This window comes from Sinocyclocheilus grahami, unplaced genomic scaffold (assembly GCF_001515645.1).
Source record: "Sinocyclocheilus grahami isolate Dianchi unplaced genomic scaffold, SAMN03320097.WGS_v1.1 scaffold1669.1, whole genome shotgun sequence".
In the NCBI taxonomy this organism is placed as follows: Eukaryota; Metazoa; Chordata; class Actinopteri; order Cypriniformes; family Cyprinidae; genus Sinocyclocheilus; species Sinocyclocheilus grahami.
Genome location: NW_015506848.1, coordinates 91,140 through 108,967, shown reverse-complemented (window position 1 = coordinate 108,967; position 17,828 = coordinate 91,140). Strand labels below are relative to the sequence as shown.

Genomic DNA, 17,828 nt, shown 5'->3' with positions numbered 1-17,828 from the left:
ATCCATCCATCCATCCATCCATCCATCTATCTATCTAGTGTTTCAGGCTTATTTGAAAACTACATGGTATGTGAGGTGGAGCAGGGTTGGAACTACACTCTGCAGGGCTGTGGCACTCCAAGAATTGAGTTCTGCACCCCGTCCTACAGCAACAGTCCCACCAACCAATCCAATGTTAGAAAAGGGTAGAGCTGATGTTAGGGCACAGTATAGTTTATCACCTATCATTTCCCTCTTAATGTTAGGCTAGTTAATGGTTAGGAGGAAGACTATGATTGTTTGATAGGACTGTTTTTCCAGGACCAGCAAAAGAATTTGATCTAGGGTGTCCTACTTGTTAAAACCACAGTGACACTATCCTTCCGTCCTTTCATTTTTCCAAATTAATAACAACTAAAAACCTATAGCCTCCAAATAAACATAAGAAATGGGTAATTACATTACGATTTTCCAGACCTGTTTTAAATTTAAAATGCTCTGCCAGTTTCAATTACTCACTTTTGGACTGTTCTGTTCCTCCTCAGCGAGACATGGTTGATCGTGTGGAGGCCTCTGTGGTTTTATCAGGTGACGGTACACTCATTTTTTATTCTTTAAGAACACTTATTATTTTATTATACAGCATATTTCATGCCCTTGTTTCTACACTACTCTCAAGGTGTGGTGGAGAACCTCCAGAAACCAGTGGTAGCGTTTGCACGTCTACGGGATTCAGTGGTGATGGAAGGGGTTCTGGAAGCTCCAATTCCAGTCCGTTTTGTCTTCTTCCTCGTGGGCCCCAGTTACAGTGGCATGGATTATCATGAGAGTGGCCGGGCTATGGCGTCGCTGATGACTGACTGGGTAAAGAGGAGCTATGGACTCAACACTGAAATGTTATTAAATAGATCAAATAAAATGAATTATTTTATAATGTCTCGTCTTGATTCTGTACCTGCAAACAGGTTTTCACTCTGGAGGCTTACTTAGCTACAAACGAGAAGGATCTGACCAATGCCATGGCAGACTTCATGGACTGCAGCATTGTGATCCCACCCACAGAAATCCAGGATGAGAGCATGCTGAAGCAAATCATTAACTTTCAGAAGAAGATGCTACGTGAGAGAGTCCGCCCATATGACACCCGACTCATGGGCAAAGGTCAGGCTTTATATATAATGACATGGTAATACTGGTGTCACTGTATTCATTTTATTGATTAAATAATATAAATAGTCTGATATTTATTAAATAATTTGGTAATGCTTTCAGCTCCTTACATTCTGCAGTACTGTGCAGATTTCCTAAAGAATCAGTGTAGAAAATGCAAAAAAAAAAAAAAAGTCTGCAGATTCAATCTAGGTCTGGGCCTTTTCAAGATGTAAATTTGACTTAATTATAATTATTTCATTTTAGTGTAGGATGCTGGTCTGTCATTACTGCAAAATATTTAATGTAGTTACACTCACACTTATATTCAGTCATTTAGCAGACACTTTTATCCACTTGCAAATGAAGAAAATATCAACAAATGTATCATGGAAGAGGCAATAATATTTTATTACTAAGATCTAATCATGTTCATACTTTTGGCTCTTCATACTTCACAAGTATGTTTTTTCTGTATACATCTTAAGGGTTTAATACCCTTCAAAGTTCAAACATGTATTTATATGCAGTTTAGAATTATCAATAATGGCTACATGGAACAGTCCTCCTCTGCATCTGTCTAGGCTGTCCTAGTCTTAAATCTGGAATTTCTTCTAATTAATTGTTGAATTGTTTTTTTTTAAGCCCCAACTGGACCTGAGAAGCCACGGGACGATCCACTGGCTCGCACCGGCTATCCGTTTGGCGGTATGGTCAAAGACATAAAACGCCGCTACAAGCATTACCTTAGTGACTTTACCGATGCACTTGACCCTCAGGTGCTGTCTGCTGTCATCTTCATCTACTTCGCTGCCCTTTCGCCTGCCATTACATTCGGAGGACTTCTTGGTGAGTACATTCACTGCAAGCATAGACTAATCACACCATTGAAAAATAACTAAGCCTCAATTAGCATTTGACTTGCAGTATAAAATCTGGTCCAAATTTTATCTTATTGTGGCCAATGACTGCCCACCTAGACAGGATGAATCCATGTAATGCAAGTGTTACAAGGCCACGTACACAAGTTGATGCTTAAAAAAGCTTTCAAACTGAACATGATAGTAATCCATACGACCCCAGCTGATGAACCAGTCTTCTGAAGTGAAATGATAGGTAAGAAAAAAAATTGTTTCCATGAAAAACCTTTAAAGGGGTCATATGATGCGATTTCAATTTTTCCTTTCTCTTTGGAGTGTTACAAGCTGTTGGTGCATAAAGAAGATCTGTAAAGTTACAAAGACTAAAGTCTCAAATATATAGAGATATTCTTTATAAAAGTTAAGAGTCAACCATGCCTACCTAAAACGGCTCGCTCTAACTTGCCCCCACATGTCTACGTCACGATGTGGGAAGGTTTGCATAACGCCGCCCAAATGTTCACGCAAAGAAAGAAGGTGTAACTTTGATTCTGGCTGTAGTATTGTTGCTGCCGCTGCCATGTCGTGGAGACACTGTGTGTTGTGAAAGCGAAACTACTTTGTGGCCTTCCAAAAGAGGACACAAATAGAAATCAGTGGTTAAGTTGTATTTAAAACACTCGGAGGACTTCTTGGTGAGTACATTCACTGCAAGCATAGACTAATCACACCATTGAAAAATAACTAAGCCTCAATTAGCATTTGACTTGCAGTATAAAATCTGGTCCAAATTTTATCTTATTGTGGCCAATGACTGCCCACCTAGACAGGATGAATCCATGTAATGCAAGTGTTACAAGGCCACGTACACAAGTTGATGCTTAAAAAAGCTTTCAAACTGAACATGATAGTAATCCATACGACCCCAGCTGATGAACCAGTCTTCTGAAGCGAAATGATAGGTAAGAAAAAAAATTGTTTCCATGAAGAACCTTTAAAGGGGTCATATGATGCGATTTCAATTTTTCCTTTCTCTTTGGAGTGTTACAAGCTGTTGGTGCATAAAGAAGATCTGTAAAGTTACAAAGACTAAAGTCTCAAATATATAGAGATATTCTTTATAAAAGTTAAGAGTCAACCATGCCTACCTAAAACGGCTCGCTCTAACTTGCCCCCACATATCTACGTCACGATGTGGGAAGGTTTGCATAACGCCGCCCAAATGTTCACGCAAAGAAAGTACTTGTAAAGTACAAAGTGTAACTTTGATTCTGGCTGTAGTATTGTTGCTGCCGCTGCCATGTCGTGGAGACACTGGGTGTTGTGAAAGCGAAACTACTTTGTGGCCTTCCAATGCATTTAGTTATTTGCAAATTGTAGACAGCTGTACTTTATCTTTTGCACGCAACTGCCAAAACTCAATAGAATTTGCTTAAACTAATAAAAATTCTAATCTGGTGTACGTATTTGCATGTCCATTTGTACACATTTCTTATCTCTGAAGTCAAGTACGGCAGTAAAAAAAAAATCTCTTTACAGAATGTAACACTACAAGTTGCATGAACTGGTGTGTAGGGCTGTTCCTACATGTTCAAAAATGGTTGTGATTGTGCTATGTATGACAGTTTTACTGAGAATCAACTCATCAATTTTGCTCAGCAAGCTATGTGCATTTAGTTATTTGCAAATTGTAGACAGCTGTACTTTATCTTTTGCACGCAACTGCCAAAACTCAATAGAATTTGCTTAAACTAATAAAAATTCTAATCTGGTGTGAACAAGAAATTCATTGTTGAAAGATTTGAACTTATCACTTTGAGAAAGAAAAAAAAATCTTAATAGAGAATTGACCCAGCGCGACAAACTCCCTAGTGAAATAAGCTAATGAAGAGAACCATGTTTCATGCATCTGGACCCATAGCATTAATGGATTCAAATAATCTGGGGTTTTGAACAGTAGAATGGATAGTTTCATTCATGTGTCTCATGGTAAATGTGTTTTTTAACTTCCTGCTTTAGAAACTGGTGGTGCCAAAGGGGCTGACCGTGTCCAACACATCTGCTAGAGGCTGGATCATCAGCCCATTTGGTGAGAAGAAGCCATTCCCTGTCTGGATGATGTTTGCCTGTGCTATTCCTGCCTTGTTGGTCTTCATCCTTATTTTCCTTGAGTCCCAGATCACTACGTGAGTGTGATATTCAGAATAGAGCACATTTAAATTCACACTGGGTGAAGACACATATGCTAGAAGATCTTCACTATAAAGAAAACAGCAAGAAGATACAGAAGAAGATACAATGAATTTTTTTTTTGAAAGAAGTCTATTATGCTCACCAACATTAATGTAATCAAAAATACAGTAAAAACAGGAATACTGTAAAATATTACTATAATTTATGATAAAATGAAGATTCATGCAAGGATTTTGGAAGTCCAAATTTTGGAGTAGCTACTGCCTTAACCTCACACCTTTTCCTTACCATCCAGGCTGATCGTGAGTAAGCCTGAGAGAAAAATGGTCAAGGGCTCTGGTTTCCATCTGGACCTCCTCCTTTTGGTGTTCTTGGGAGGAGCTGCCTCTATCTTTGGTGCCCCCTGGCTCAGTGCTGCTACAGTGAGATCTGTCACACATGCCAACGCCCTGACTGTCATGACCAAAGGCCCCAGACCTCAGATTGAACGTGTGATAGAACAAAGAGTCAGTGGTATTTTGGTGGCCGTGATGGTTGGTGAGTTCCAAGCCTTTTATCTGATATAATGATACTTAATAAACACAATTAGATTTTATTTGCCATTAAAAAAATAAAATCAACATAATTATACTTAAATGATATTGACAATACACAGAATAATAAAAAATTCTTTACCCACAGGGGTCTCAATTCTCATGGAGCCCATCCTGAAGATGATACCTATGACAGCTCTGTTTGGGATCTTTCTCTATATGGGCATCACTTCACTGAGTGGCATCCAGCTTTGGGACCGTATGCTTCTGCTTATTACACCGAAAAAGCATCACCCTCCTGTTCCATTTGTCACCCGGGTAAGATTTAATTACAGACACACATACACGCTATATGGAAGTGAACTATTGTTCAAAAGTTTGGGTTCCGTCCAAGTTTTTTTAAGAAACTGATACTTCTATTCAGCGAGGATGTTTTATATTGATCAAAAGTAACAATAAAGACCTTTATAGTGCTACAAACCATTTCTATTTCAAATAAATGCTGCTCTTCTGAGCTTTCTATTCATCAAAGAGGAAAAACTGTATCACAGTTTCCACAAACATATTAAGCAGCACAGTTGTTTTCAAAAGTGATAATAATAAGAAATGTTTCTTGAGCAGTAAATCAGCATATTAGATTGATTTCTGAAGGATCGTGTGACACTGAAGACTGGAGTAATGATGCTGAAAATTCAGCTTTGCCATCACAGGAATAAATTATATTTCAAAATATATTCAAATAAAATGGTTATTTTAAATTATAGTAATATTTCACACTATTCCTGTTTTTACTGTATTTTTGATTAAATTAATGCAGTGTTGGTGTGCATAAAGACTTCTTTTAAAAAAAAAACGTAATTTAAAATCTTTTATCAAATCACAAACTTTTGAACAGTACTAAGTAGTGCAGGGTGAAACCCAATAATTAGAAGGAGGTGTCCACATACTTTTGGCCATGTAGTCAATCTGTCGATCTATTGATCCATCCATCTACAGTACCGATTTCTCTCTCTCTCTCTCTGTGTTTCTCTACAGGTGCCCACTATGCATATGCACTTGTACACTGTGATCCAGGTGATGTGTTTGGTGATTCTGTGGGCAATAAAATCTAGTGCATTTTCACTTGCTCTGCCCTTTGTCCTGATCCTCACGATCCCTCTGAGAATGTGCATGACCGGTCACGTCTTCACTATCATGGAAATGAAATGTGTAAGTATCTCTTTTATAGGCCCGAGACCCCTATGCATTTCTGCATGAACTTTTCCCTCACCATGTCTTAATAGAAAACAAAGCAAGTTAAAAAGTGCTATATGAACCCTTCATGTTGTACACATAATGCATTGTTTTATACTGATATTTTTTCCTTAATTATTTTATTTTTCAGTCAAAAACACTCATTCACACCTATGCATTAGTATTTTTTCTATGTTGTGACTGCTTATGTTATGTCATCCTTTTGCAGCTGGATGCAGATGATGCAAACGTGAAATTTGATGATGAGGATGACTAAAATAACCCTAAAAAACCCCTGGACGTCTTTCTTGATTCCAAGCCACTATGAATTCATCTTACTGTGTGCATTACATGAGAATCTTTTGCTTCTATTTTTTAACTGTTGTGCATTCAAATCTTAGCTTAACCAATCGATATGTCTTTATATCATTCAAGTTTAAGAATTAATGCACACCTAAAATTCATAAACTGTTCATATACATTCCATAGCCATTAGTATTTTTTCTATGTTGTGACTGCTTATGTTATGTCATCCTTTTGCAGCTGGATGCAGATGATGCAAACGTGAAATTTGATGATGAGGATGACTAAAATAACCCTAAAAAACCCCTGGACGTCTTTCTTGATTCCAAGCCACTATGAATTCATCTTACTGTGTGCATTACATGAGAATCTTTTGCTTCTATTTTTTAACTGTTGTGCATTCAAATCTTAGCTTAACCAATCGATATGTCTTTATATCATTCAAGTTTAAGAAAAATGCACACCTAAAATTCATAAACTGTTCATATACATTCCATAGTTGTTTATCACAATCTTTTCTAACTTTTATTTGCTTTTTCATGGAACATTATGCTTTATTTTTTCTTTTGTGTGTTTGTGTGCCTGATAAGTTTTTTTTTTCTTCATTTGGGATTTATACATCCTGGTGTTTATTTATTTTATGTATTCAGGGTTTTGTGCAAAAAAAATCTCCTGTCCGTGTGAAGCATGTCAACTACACACCAGCTTGAATGTAAATCCTATCCTGTTTTAACAGGTGATGCCTATGCAAAATGTGCCTTTATATTTCTTATTAGAATTTCAATGTTTCAGGGACACCATACCTGTAAATATTATAGGCTTACAAATACAGAATGTTAGCGTAGGTTACTATTGCAAAGATTTGATACTTTAGAGTATAAATGAATATTTGGTTTTATGTATGCTTGGTCTGTTATGGTGTGTGACTTTGTTTAATGATTACAATTCTTTAAAACATCTAAAATTATTATTAGTAAACAAGCCTTATATTCCTGTTCTAAATTAGTCATCGGCACATGCAAACACATCCACTTTTCCAGCAGGCTTGACTTCACAGGAGGCCTGGCCCACCCTGGCAACCACCCTCTCCAGCCACCTTCTCGAATGTCCAGCCCATTCTGTGAGTCCTATGAGCTTCCTTACATGTTAAAGCTGGACCTGCTTTTCTGAAAACTTTGAGGAATTATTATTTTTATTTATTTTTTCAGAAAATGTTAAAACTTAAAATGTAGTGTTGTCACTAGGTTCAAATAATCCCATTATTATTATTAATATATATATATATATATATATATATGTTTACATTTTTGTCAGTGAATAGTATACTCTACCATTCGGAGTCGAAGTAGGTAAGATTTTTAATGGTTTTGAAAAGTCTCCTATGCTTAACAAGGCTGCATTTATTTGATCAATAAACAGTAAAAACTAATTGTGAAATATTACAATTCAAAATCACTGTTTTTAATTTAATAGATTTTTTTAAATATCATTCATTTCTGTGAAGACATTTTCAGCCATTTATCACATGAGAAATCAAAAATCATTCTAATATGCTGATTTGATGCTCAATAAATATTTCTTATTATTATCAATGTTCAAAACAGTTGTGCTGCTTAATATTTGTCTAAAAACCATGATTATTTGATGCATGGAAAGTTCAAAAGATACATATTTGAAATAGAATTTGTAACTTTTTATTTTTCATTCAAATGAACGTTTAACCAAGTTTTGGTCAGTTTAATGCATCTGCTGGATTTCTTTCTTTTTTTTTTTAACTGTTGAATGGTATTGCACGTTTTGTAAATTTGAGAGTCACACGACCTGTGGATGGCATTTTATAATTGATTACAATTACCAAATATCCCATCAGGACTTCATGTATAAATACATTTCCTTAAAATAAATGAAAAAAGTTGTTTTATTGAAGGGAGATACTGCCACAGTATATGCTGTTTACAGGTGAATCATTCAAGTAGGTTATTGATAGTGCTAAATGATTTCAAATATATATATATAGTGAGTTCATTTTTGGTTTGGCGTCAGTGGAGGTGTACTGATAGGGCTGTAGTGCGATAAAAGACAGAAGCTTGGAAAGCACTGGCCTAGGTATTGTTTCCGGAAGCGGGAGAGCAATCCAATGAAACGCGCTGATGTTTAACGAATCAGCGCGCTCATTGGAAAATCATGTTTTCTCCTAATCAAAACGTCTTGATTGGACAGCGCAGGTGACGCCCACAAACAGACAAGGTGGGGTTTAATTATTTAACGTGACAAAAAGATGTAGCTGTCAGACTGAAAATACCGAAAAGATGTTTAATGTACAAAACAGTCCACTCTTTACATCATGCATGCATTTTGGGAGTTTCAATTCAAATACAAAAAGTTTTTAAAAAAAAGTTACAACTGGGACTTAATTCAAGAAAACTGCTTTTCTTTTTTCTTAAAAAAAACAAATCAAAACGTAAATCACTCAGGGACACATTCAGTCAAATTCACTTCTTTTATTAAACATTTCACATGATCATCACGAGTAGACAAAAGCGTTCAAAACAAGCCCGAGAGGCTACAGGCGGGCGCAGGTTTGAGGGCGCCTCGGCAGCTCAAGTTTATAATCCAAATGGAAGCGAAGCCCGGGCGACCCATCCGTGATGAGAGCGGCGAGCAGGGGAGAGACTGAAAACGCGGATGTCTCTTTGGAAAGAGAAATGAGCGGATCGAGAGAGCTGCGCGCTGACTGGAAGGAGAGCGAGAGAGATGGAGGCGGGGGGAAGTCTCTCAGCTCTGCGGGGACTGGAGCGCCCGTGCCCTGGACCGGCGGCGCAGTGCTGGCTAACATTCAACCCTCCCCTTGTTCCAGCACCAGTTCCACACACAAGCAGCGACAGGTAAGATCGAACCAGCGCCTCATCCTACCAACCGTTGGGTAAACAAACCTTGAAAAAAAAGAAGAAAAAAAACAAACAAGAATCTTAGGATGCAACGAAAAAAATTCAGATCGTTCGTGGATTTTGTTTTTGTAAAGCCGCCTCGTTGAAATTCGCGTTGACTTGGTGCAAGGCACGGTACATTCCGAGGTCGCCTTACCCGAATTTCCCGTGCAGTGACTCGGGGGAAAAACATCCTCCGTTAATCTACCACAACCTTCGTTTAATTCCCGAGTATAACTCCAGAAGCCGCTAACCTTGTTTTTTAAGCGCGATAAGGGCACCTCTGTCGTGTTTGGAGCCCGCGCGGTCGTCTTCATTTCCGAGTCAGGACTCCGTGAGGCTTGTGGAGGAAGAAGCAGCCGCCTCTGGTTCGCCTTCAGGGAGCTCGGTTATCTCACCGTGTGGGCTCGTTTTCGCTTGCCGTGAAAGCAAAGTTCGCGATCACATTTGACAGTTTTTCGGTTATCTGTGTTTGGGGAGCAAGCAGGGTGAGTTTTGAAGCGTTCGCGCTGTTCTTCCTCTCGGTGGAGGTGAATTAGGCTCGCAGCGCGCGTGGAGGGTAGCATGGCGGCTCTAGAACAGTCCACACACGCCTCTGAGGCGTCCGCTCGCTCGGCTGTTGCGTTTTCTATTGTGACTTGGGAACTAAAATGACACGTTTATACACCAGATTGATTCATTTCTAAACGAGTGGATGTCGCTTGTCATAACTGTGCTTCAATCACCGCGTGTTCAGTGACATTAACCGCATATTTCTTTCATTTTTGTTTCCCCAGCCTTTGAAGACCCTGCTGCCATACGCGCTGCTCACGCCGTGCTTTCACCCCGCGTTCATTGTCACTCGAAAGTCGGGGTAAACAACCAGATTTCTTCACGGTAAGAGGACATTTTGGACGCCGGCTACACGTTCTTTTTTAACAGCCGATAATGAGACTTGATTTTAGCCGCATTTTAGGATTATTTTCGACGACTGCTGGTTCAGATTTCACCAGGGTTTTTAGGGGGATTCAGTGCTAGTTACAGCCGGATCGCTCCGGTGTCGGTCGGTTTAACACGGTCACATTTTATTTCAATAAACTTATTTTGTAGATATTTCTAAGCTATCATTTGTAGCTCTTAACACGTGTAGACACAAAAACATGTTGCCGAGTTTATAATTAAGCTGGGTACGTTAACTTAAATCAGAAAACCCGTTTTAAACGTTAAACAGCACCAATTATGTAATTGAATGAGGTTTTGATATGGAAAACGTTAAGCTTAAACAATGGTTTAATAGACCCTTATAACACTTTGACGTGTTTTGGTCTTAAATGTAGAGCCCCGTTACAAAGCTTTTGTTCATAAATGCGATTAAAATCCACAAAATAGTTTTTTCTGAGCATTTATATCGTAGTAACGCTCTATTCTGCCCAAACGGGGTCGGGTTATCACGCCATCCACTTTTTTAGAAACATTTCATGGTGGATAAAATGCGCTTCAGCCGGGCTCTGTTTTAAAGCTGGACTCTGCTGGCTCGCGCGCCGCCATTACACATTCAGCGCAGCGGCGACGCCTCGCCCTGGAAAAAGCCATTTTGTGACTAATTCAGTCGGCGCACACGTTTGCTAAACGACATCAGATTATGACTAGCCCTTCATGTTCAAGCATTTTAAAAACAGTCGCTATGAATCAAAGGGGGCGACCCAGAACGCGTCCGTGGCGGAAGCGGAGACCCGCGCCCCGTTGGTTTGGAGGCAGACTCTGGTGCTGCATGCTGTAGCAGTCACTCATGATCCCTGGCTGTGTTTCCCCCTCTCAACGCAGACCGAAAGCAGATCCAGGTCCGTCTACAGGCAGCTATCGCCCAAAACGCTGCTTCCTCCTCCTGTAGCACCTCCCAGTATCCGCTCGTTCGCCGAAAATATACTCCAATGTCGAGCGACTTCACGAAACGCTCGCCTCGAAAAAACGCGCCGAGTGCAGGAGAAGCCGTTTCAAGTCTTAGTTCTGTAGACAAAATGGAAGATTAGACGGATTGGCTGCTCTTGCTGGTGTCGACTGCAGAGTTATTTGAGATTTTGAAGCCGTCACAAGCAGTGGGCTCTGTCTCACGGTGGAGCGTAAACGCTTAGGGGCGGTGTAATGAACATCAACCATTATGTGTCGAGCTGGATTTTAATTCCACTCTTCAGGTAGCAATTCCTGTTTGAGACATTAGCCTACAAAACACCTACACGGTACTCATTACACTTTTAAGAAAGAAAAAAAAAAAAGATTTTTCACAACATAAACACGATATTAAATTTTGAAAAATATAATTGCAATTTTTATTTAAAACTATTGATGATAAACCATAAATTGTCTTGCTTTTTTTTTGGCGTTGTGTTGTTCATACAAGAAAACTTTGGCAAGACATTTGTTCATTGTGAACTTCATACATAATGACTTTGATCTTTACTTTAAAGATGTTCTGTTTGGATTTTTCACTTTTGAGAAGCAATATGAAAATGCTTACTTTCTTTGCAACCTGATTATTTTGCTTGCAAAATATCTTATTCACAAATGCAAGATTATGAAAGTTACCCCCCATTTTTCTCACTTTCTAGAACATATTAAGATCAATATTAAATCCTTGTCTACCTCCTGTAACAAAAAGGCAACTAAAACTTTGAATGTATGCTCACTTTTTAGTGTTTTTGTAAAAATTTTGTTTTGTAGGAAAGATTGTTGTGTTTATTATGTGATCTGTTCATTATTTTCCATTTATTTACATATTTATACATTTTTAATGTAATTGTTTTTTTGTTGTCATTTTATTATTATTATTTCCTCTCTCTCGCTCTTCTTTCCGTGGCTTATGTTTTTCACTTTTGTATTCCCTAAGCAAGTGTTCAATAATAATTAAAAAAAAAACTATTGATAATAAACTATAGTGTTAGAGCCATCGAAGTATGAGTTTCAATCTCGTATTACCTCAACCTTTGTAATCCTTAAAGGGGTCCTATGATGCTTTTTCACTTTTTCAACTTTATTTAGTCTGTAATGTTGCTGTTTGAGCATAAAAAAAGATCTGCAAAGTTGCAAAGCTCAAAGTCCAGTTCAAAAGGAGATATTTTATTTAACAGAAATCACTTTTCAAAAACTACAGCGAACGACTCGTTTGGACTACAACGCATATTTTCCGGGATTTGTGATATCACAAATATTGACCAATGGGACGAGACCTGGTTGAGCTGCACTAGAGAAGGCAACGAGTGTTGTCACTATGTCGGAGACACGCTAGCTTTCCCAAAGTAGACAAACTTATAGTGGTTACAATCATCCGGGTTTAAATCGCGCTCAAATTTATTTGATTTTGACTCAATATTTACACTGAAGCTTGCAGGCAGCTATGGTAAGAGGCGTGACCTTTCCCGACCAGGAGCCGAGTGCTGCCAATCACAACACACACTGGCCCAGCTAACCAATCACAGCACATTTCATATTTCAGAAGGCGGGCCTTCATTTGATACAGGAACTTTTCGAGTCGTTCATGCCAGACTGGGGAGAGAGGTGTTGTAATAATGTAAAATATGTGAAAATAATTTGTTTTTCGAACAACCTAGTATGAGAGTCTGTTCTAGTACACCCCCAAAACAATATCAAGACTTTGTAAAAAAGCATTATTGGACCCCTTTAACATAATTAATTTCATTTTCTCTAGAGTGATTCCAGACAATGAATGGAGAAATGGACTCCTCTGCTAAAGAACCCGGTAAGAAACATGAATCGTTTAGATCAGGGGTTCTCAATAGTTTATTAATATTATTATACATATTTTTTTTGCCATGAACGGTAATAGCTATAGCTTTAATAGGAAAATAGTAAAAGAGAATTTTGGTTTCTAAATGTCCGTTGAATTGATGGTTCAAACAGTAGAGCATTGCCAAGATCATTGGTTTGATTCCCAGGGAATGCATTGTCTGATAAAATGTATACCTTGCATTCAAAGTAAGTTGCTTTGAATAAGTAGGTTCATACTGCCTTGCAAAACAAATGGCTCTCGGCATGAACCATGTTTCTCACTGCATGTGAACCTGTATTTAAACTTTGTGTGTAGTACAAATGTGTAAGCTTTTCTTGTTTGCATGAAGATGTTTACTGGTTCTCAGAGATTATTTTGCCTTATGTTTTCTTACAGTTTGGGTGCAGGATGACCTGTTGAAGCTGTTGGATGCCATAAAGGGGAACCTGCCAGAAAAAGATCTGGCCAAGTACAAGACGTCCGAGTCCCATTTGGACTGGGAGAAAGTGGCTTTCAACTCATACTCTGGGGAGATGTGCAAACAGAAATGGCAGGAAGTGTCACGTGAGGTACGCTAGTCAGTAACCAGTGGTTTTCAATTGTATGTTGTAATAATGACTAGAAAAACATGTATCAAAAATGTGTTAGTTGTTGATCAATAGATACTAGTATTTGAAAAAAACCTTTGTATGTGACAAGCTATAGGACAATGATTATGCAGTTGTCACATTAAAATTCCTGTTCCTCACTCAGATACGCAAATTCCGCACCCTTACTGAGCTGATCGTGGATGCGCAGGACTACGTCAAAAATCCATACAAAGGAAAGAAGCTGAAGGTAGACAATCTTAATGGCTCAGTGCTGAAAACTTGGAATAAGAATTGCAGCGTTTTCCCTGTGTCGGTTGCAACGGTAGCAAATACTAACTTTTGTGTATTTGTCCTCTCTGCAGAAGCACCCAGACTTCCCCAAAAAGCCGCTGACACCGTATTTCCGTTTCTTTATGGAGAAACGTGCCAAGTATGCTAAATTACATCCAGAGATGAGCAACCTAGATCTCACAAAAATCCTGTCCAAAAAATACAAGGAGCTCCCAGAGCGTAAAAAAGTGAGTGCAATAAAATTAAAACGAAACATCACTAAATCATAGTCTGTACAATTTTTCAAGAACCACTATAAAAGAGGAATTGATGTGGATTTTTAGGCAAATGGGAAATTGAAATTATGGAGATACTGTAATGGTATATTAACTAAAGGTTTAGGATTCATCTGGTGTTTAGTGGATTTCAAATCTGTGGCTGCTCTTTTGTCCCTTTGAATATATTTAATATATTTATGTATAAATAAAATATTTTCTGTTTGGTCTGGATCACCTATTGTTTTGAGTTATACCTTTCTATATCGGTCAACAAATCAGGCATTGTTATGACTGAACCTTTTGTCAACAGGAGAAATATGTGAAAGACTTTCTCAGAGAAAAGGAGACTTTCATGATCAGCATGATGAAGTTCAAGTAAGAGACTTACTGACACTTTACCATCACATTTACATTTTTAAATCATGGCTTTTCTCAAAGAGTTTGTGTTTCTTAATAGGCAAGATCATCCCGACCTTCTTGAGAATGTTAACAAGAAGTCCAATGTTCCAGAGAAACCCAAGACGCCCCAGCAACTGTGGTACTGCCATGAGAAGAAGGCCTTTCTCAAAGCACGTCCAGATGTGAGCTCTACACACACTCTCACTCCTAAAGAATTTGAAGCTGGCTTCTTCATGCATTTGAAAAACACTTTTGTTTTTACCTCTCAAGGCGACTACCAAAGACATCAAGGACAGTTTTGGCAAGCAGTGGCCACAGCTCTCAGACAAGAAGAGGATGAAGTGGATCACAAAGTCTTTGGAGCAGCAGAAATTGTATGAGGTAAAGACGTTTGCATGTTATATGGCATATTTGCCAGCAGTAGTGGGCTTCTTTGTAACGTATGATCTTTCCCATCCTTGTTTAGGAAAAGATGCGCGAGTTCATCCAGCAGCACCCAGAGTTGAACATGACGGAGGAGAACATCGTCAAATCCACTCTGACCAAAGCAGAGAGACACCTCAAGGACAAGTTTGATGGGCGGCCAGACAAACCGCCTTCGTAAGTTACCTGATAATAAGTTTTGTTTTCTTTATGGAAAATATGATTTCTTTTTTGGGGGCTGAAATATGGCCTGGAAATGTTCATTTTTGTTTTCTTTCTATCTATCTTTCTTAGTTAGTATTAGTTTAGTATAATTTATTATATTTACTTGGTTTGTTTTTATTTTTAAATTTAGATTTAATTTATTTCAGTGTTAGTAATTTTAGCTTGTTTTATTCAATTTAATTCAATTGCCGAAAGTGATTTTTAATAGTTTTAGTAACGATAGCGCTTTTTTTTTGTATGAGTTTCTGTACGGTAAGTTTAAAGTAACGTTTTTCATCATCTCTCATTTTGTCTTTCTTTTAGTAATGGTTATTCTATGTTCTGTGCTGAGCTGATGTCCAGTATGAAAGACGTTCCCAGTACAGAGCGTATGGTCATGTGCAGCCAGCGCTGGAAACTCCTCACACAGAGCGAGAAAGAAGCCTACCAAAAGCACTGTGAGCAGGTTTGTAACACATTTATGCAGATTGCTTTTATTTCGCATGCTTCCTTCTGTTTGTAAACGGTTCAGCCACACATTAATAATGACATGGATACATATGAAAGTTTGTCTATCTCTTTCATAATTTATTTTATTTCTTCTCTACACAGAAAAAGAAAGAATATGAAGTTGAGATGAATCGCTACTTATTAGTAAGTATACCTTTTTGACGACAGGCACTCCGCTTTCGGTGTATTGTTTGCGCCGCTGTTCGGTTTGCATTTTAATCATGTTGTCTGTGAATCCCAGAGTATCTCCGAGGAGGAACAGCAGAGAATACTGTCAGAACAGAAGATGGGCGGCTTTAAAAAGGGAGGTGGAGGCAGTAGTCCCGCTTCCAAAAAGAAGAACTCAAAAACAAAGGTCGGTTCACCTGTCAGTCATTTTTGAGTAACTTGAAGGATTGGTATTTAAATGAGCTTACAGTAACTACAAATTCACATCTTTATTTCCCTTCCATTCTTTCTTTTCTTCCCTCTTTGTTATCACTACAGTCCAGTACAGAGAAGCCCAAGCCTCCTGTGTCTGCAATGTTTATTTTCTCTGAGGAGAGGCGTCCAAAACTTCAACAGGAAAGGTCTGATCTTTCTGACATGGAGCTCACCAGACTACTGGCCCGCATGTGGAATGAGCTTTCTGACAAGAAGAAGGTGATCATGACACTTTAGTGCCCCAGAGATGTTAAGATCCTTCCATTTATTTATTAGCCAACTAAATTGTTTTTTAACTTTAACATGTAATCTTTCTTGTAGGAGAAGTATAAAAACCTGGAGATGACGCTGAAGGCAGAGTCTGAAAAACAGAGCAAAGATGACAAAGGGAAACTACCAGAAACGCCCAAAACAGCTCAGGAAATCTGGCAACAAAGCGTCATTGGCGACTATCTTGCCCGATTCAAGGTATGGAATCAGAATTGCAAGTAATTCAGTGGATCATTTTCTTACATTACTGTAGAAGAGTTTGGGTCAGTTTAATTTTTTATTAATGTTTGTGACTAGAAGTTTCTTATTCTCATCAAGGCAGCATTTATTTGGTCACAAATATATATATATATAAAAAAAAAAAACAGTCATATGAACCGCATTTATTTGAAAATTGTCTGCCACTGTTTTCAAAAACTGAATAGACAACATGAAGCAGTCAATAATAGCTGTTCAGATAAGTATACACCAGTTGACTCTTTTCTTTACACCAGTATATGCTGTTATACCAGCTAGTGGTTCAACGGATCACAAAACTCACAGTTCGGAACTTATTACGGTTTTTGAGTCACGGATTGGAAAATTTTTCGGATCAGCAAGAAAAGAAAATATTTTAATATAACTTTGCGTTCCATTTATTACTTAAAGCTAAGTACTTCTTCGATACCACAGCAAACACTACTAGCCCAACTAAGAAAGATCAAACATGATTAACCAGTAAAAAAAATAACAAATACACAAATTACAAGCATAGGTAAATACATCAGAACAACGTTACAAATCAAATAAAGTCGGTAGTATTCAGGAATGTAACAGAAATTTAATAATTAAGAGTAAAATAAAAAGCTGTGTTTTGTTGTTTGATTAGCATTAATGACAGCAGCAGGCATTTATAGACTGCTGTCCCTTTAAAGGAGACATATTATGCCCCTTTTTACAATATGTAATATAAGTCTCTGTTGTCCCCAGAATGTGTCTGTGAAGTTTCAGCTCAAAATACTCCACAGATCATTTATTATATCATTTTGAAAATGCCTATTTTAAGTGGAAGCAGAAACACACTTTTTTTCGGGCCTGTCTCTTTAAATGCAAATGAGCTGCTGCTCTGATTATCATGTTTATCGCGCTGAAATCATGCGTTTTAAACCATATTAGTTTAAACATCTAATATGGTTTTCTTAGTGCACACGGACAGAAAGCGGCTGTCACAGCATGCGAGTACTAAACTAAGTTCTCATTCACACTCAAGTTTACGTTAACAACACACGAGTTACAAAAACAGTCAGTTATGTCTGTGAAGGTAAACAGCTGGGAAATAAATTGCATGTTTATATTAGATCTGTGTGGCAGCAGCAATATAAAGTAAATCAATAAGTCTACTCCTCTGAGGCTGGGACTCTAAACCGTGTTCTGTGCTCGTCTGTGAAGCCAAAGGCAGAACAGTTAGCATGTTTTGCTCAAACTTTCACCATGGCATTAGAACTGGTACACCGTTGTCGCTTGCGAAATCAAAATGACGGC

General features: G+C 38.2%; 2 protein-coding genes across 4 annotated transcripts in view; both read left to right on the top strand.

Moving 5' to 3' along the window:
- Positions 1-6,262, top strand: part of LOC107571919 (band 3 anion exchange protein-like) — a 10,561-nt gene extending 4,299 nt beyond the window's left edge. The window contains exons 2-11 of the mRNA XM_016258304.1: positions 525-567; positions 659-843; positions 945-1,140; positions 1,774-1,977; positions 3,493-3,530; positions 4,008-4,174; positions 4,477-4,718; positions 4,863-5,032; positions 5,750-5,923; positions 6,177-6,262. Of these exons, the coding sequence (XP_016113790.1) occupies positions 525-567; positions 659-843; positions 945-1,140; positions 1,774-1,977; positions 3,493-3,530; positions 4,008-4,174; positions 4,477-4,718; positions 4,863-5,032; positions 5,750-5,923; positions 6,177-6,224 (1,467 nt within the window). The 3' untranslated portion in view covers positions 6,225-6,262. The remainder of the gene's footprint in view (positions 1-524; positions 568-658; positions 844-944; positions 1,141-1,773; positions 1,978-3,492; positions 3,531-4,007; positions 4,175-4,476; positions 4,719-4,862; positions 5,033-5,749; positions 5,924-6,176) is intronic.
- Positions 6,263-8,702: 2,440 nt separating this feature from the next.
- LOC107571921 (nucleolar transcription factor 1-like) overlaps positions 8,703-17,828 on the top strand; it is a 13,072-nt gene continuing 3,946 nt past the window's right edge. The window contains exons 1-15 of one of the 3 annotated variants that reach the window (XM_016258307.1): positions 8,703-9,135; positions 9,954-10,053; positions 12,860-12,910; positions 13,337-13,509; positions 13,694-13,777; positions 13,893-14,048; positions 14,389-14,453; positions 14,536-14,659; positions 14,748-14,858; positions 14,944-15,077; positions 15,429-15,570; positions 15,717-15,758; positions 15,856-15,969; positions 16,101-16,256; positions 16,359-16,505. In XM_016258307.1, coding sequence (XP_016113793.1) covers positions 12,874-12,910; positions 13,337-13,509; positions 13,694-13,777; positions 13,893-14,048; positions 14,389-14,453; positions 14,536-14,659; positions 14,748-14,858; positions 14,944-15,077; positions 15,429-15,570; positions 15,717-15,758; positions 15,856-15,969; positions 16,101-16,256; positions 16,359-16,505 — 1,485 coding nt within the window. In that variant the 5' untranslated portion in view covers positions 8,703-9,135; positions 9,954-10,053; positions 12,860-12,873. Of the gene's footprint in view, positions 9,136-9,953; positions 10,054-11,309; positions 11,394-12,859; positions 12,911-13,336; positions 13,510-13,693; positions 13,778-13,892; positions 14,049-14,388; positions 14,454-14,535; positions 14,660-14,747; positions 14,859-14,943; positions 15,078-15,428; positions 15,571-15,716; positions 15,759-15,855; positions 15,970-16,100; positions 16,257-16,358; positions 16,506-17,828 lie in introns of those variants that run through there. The other 2 variants (XM_016258308.1, XM_016258306.1) reach the window with 2 other exon arrangements.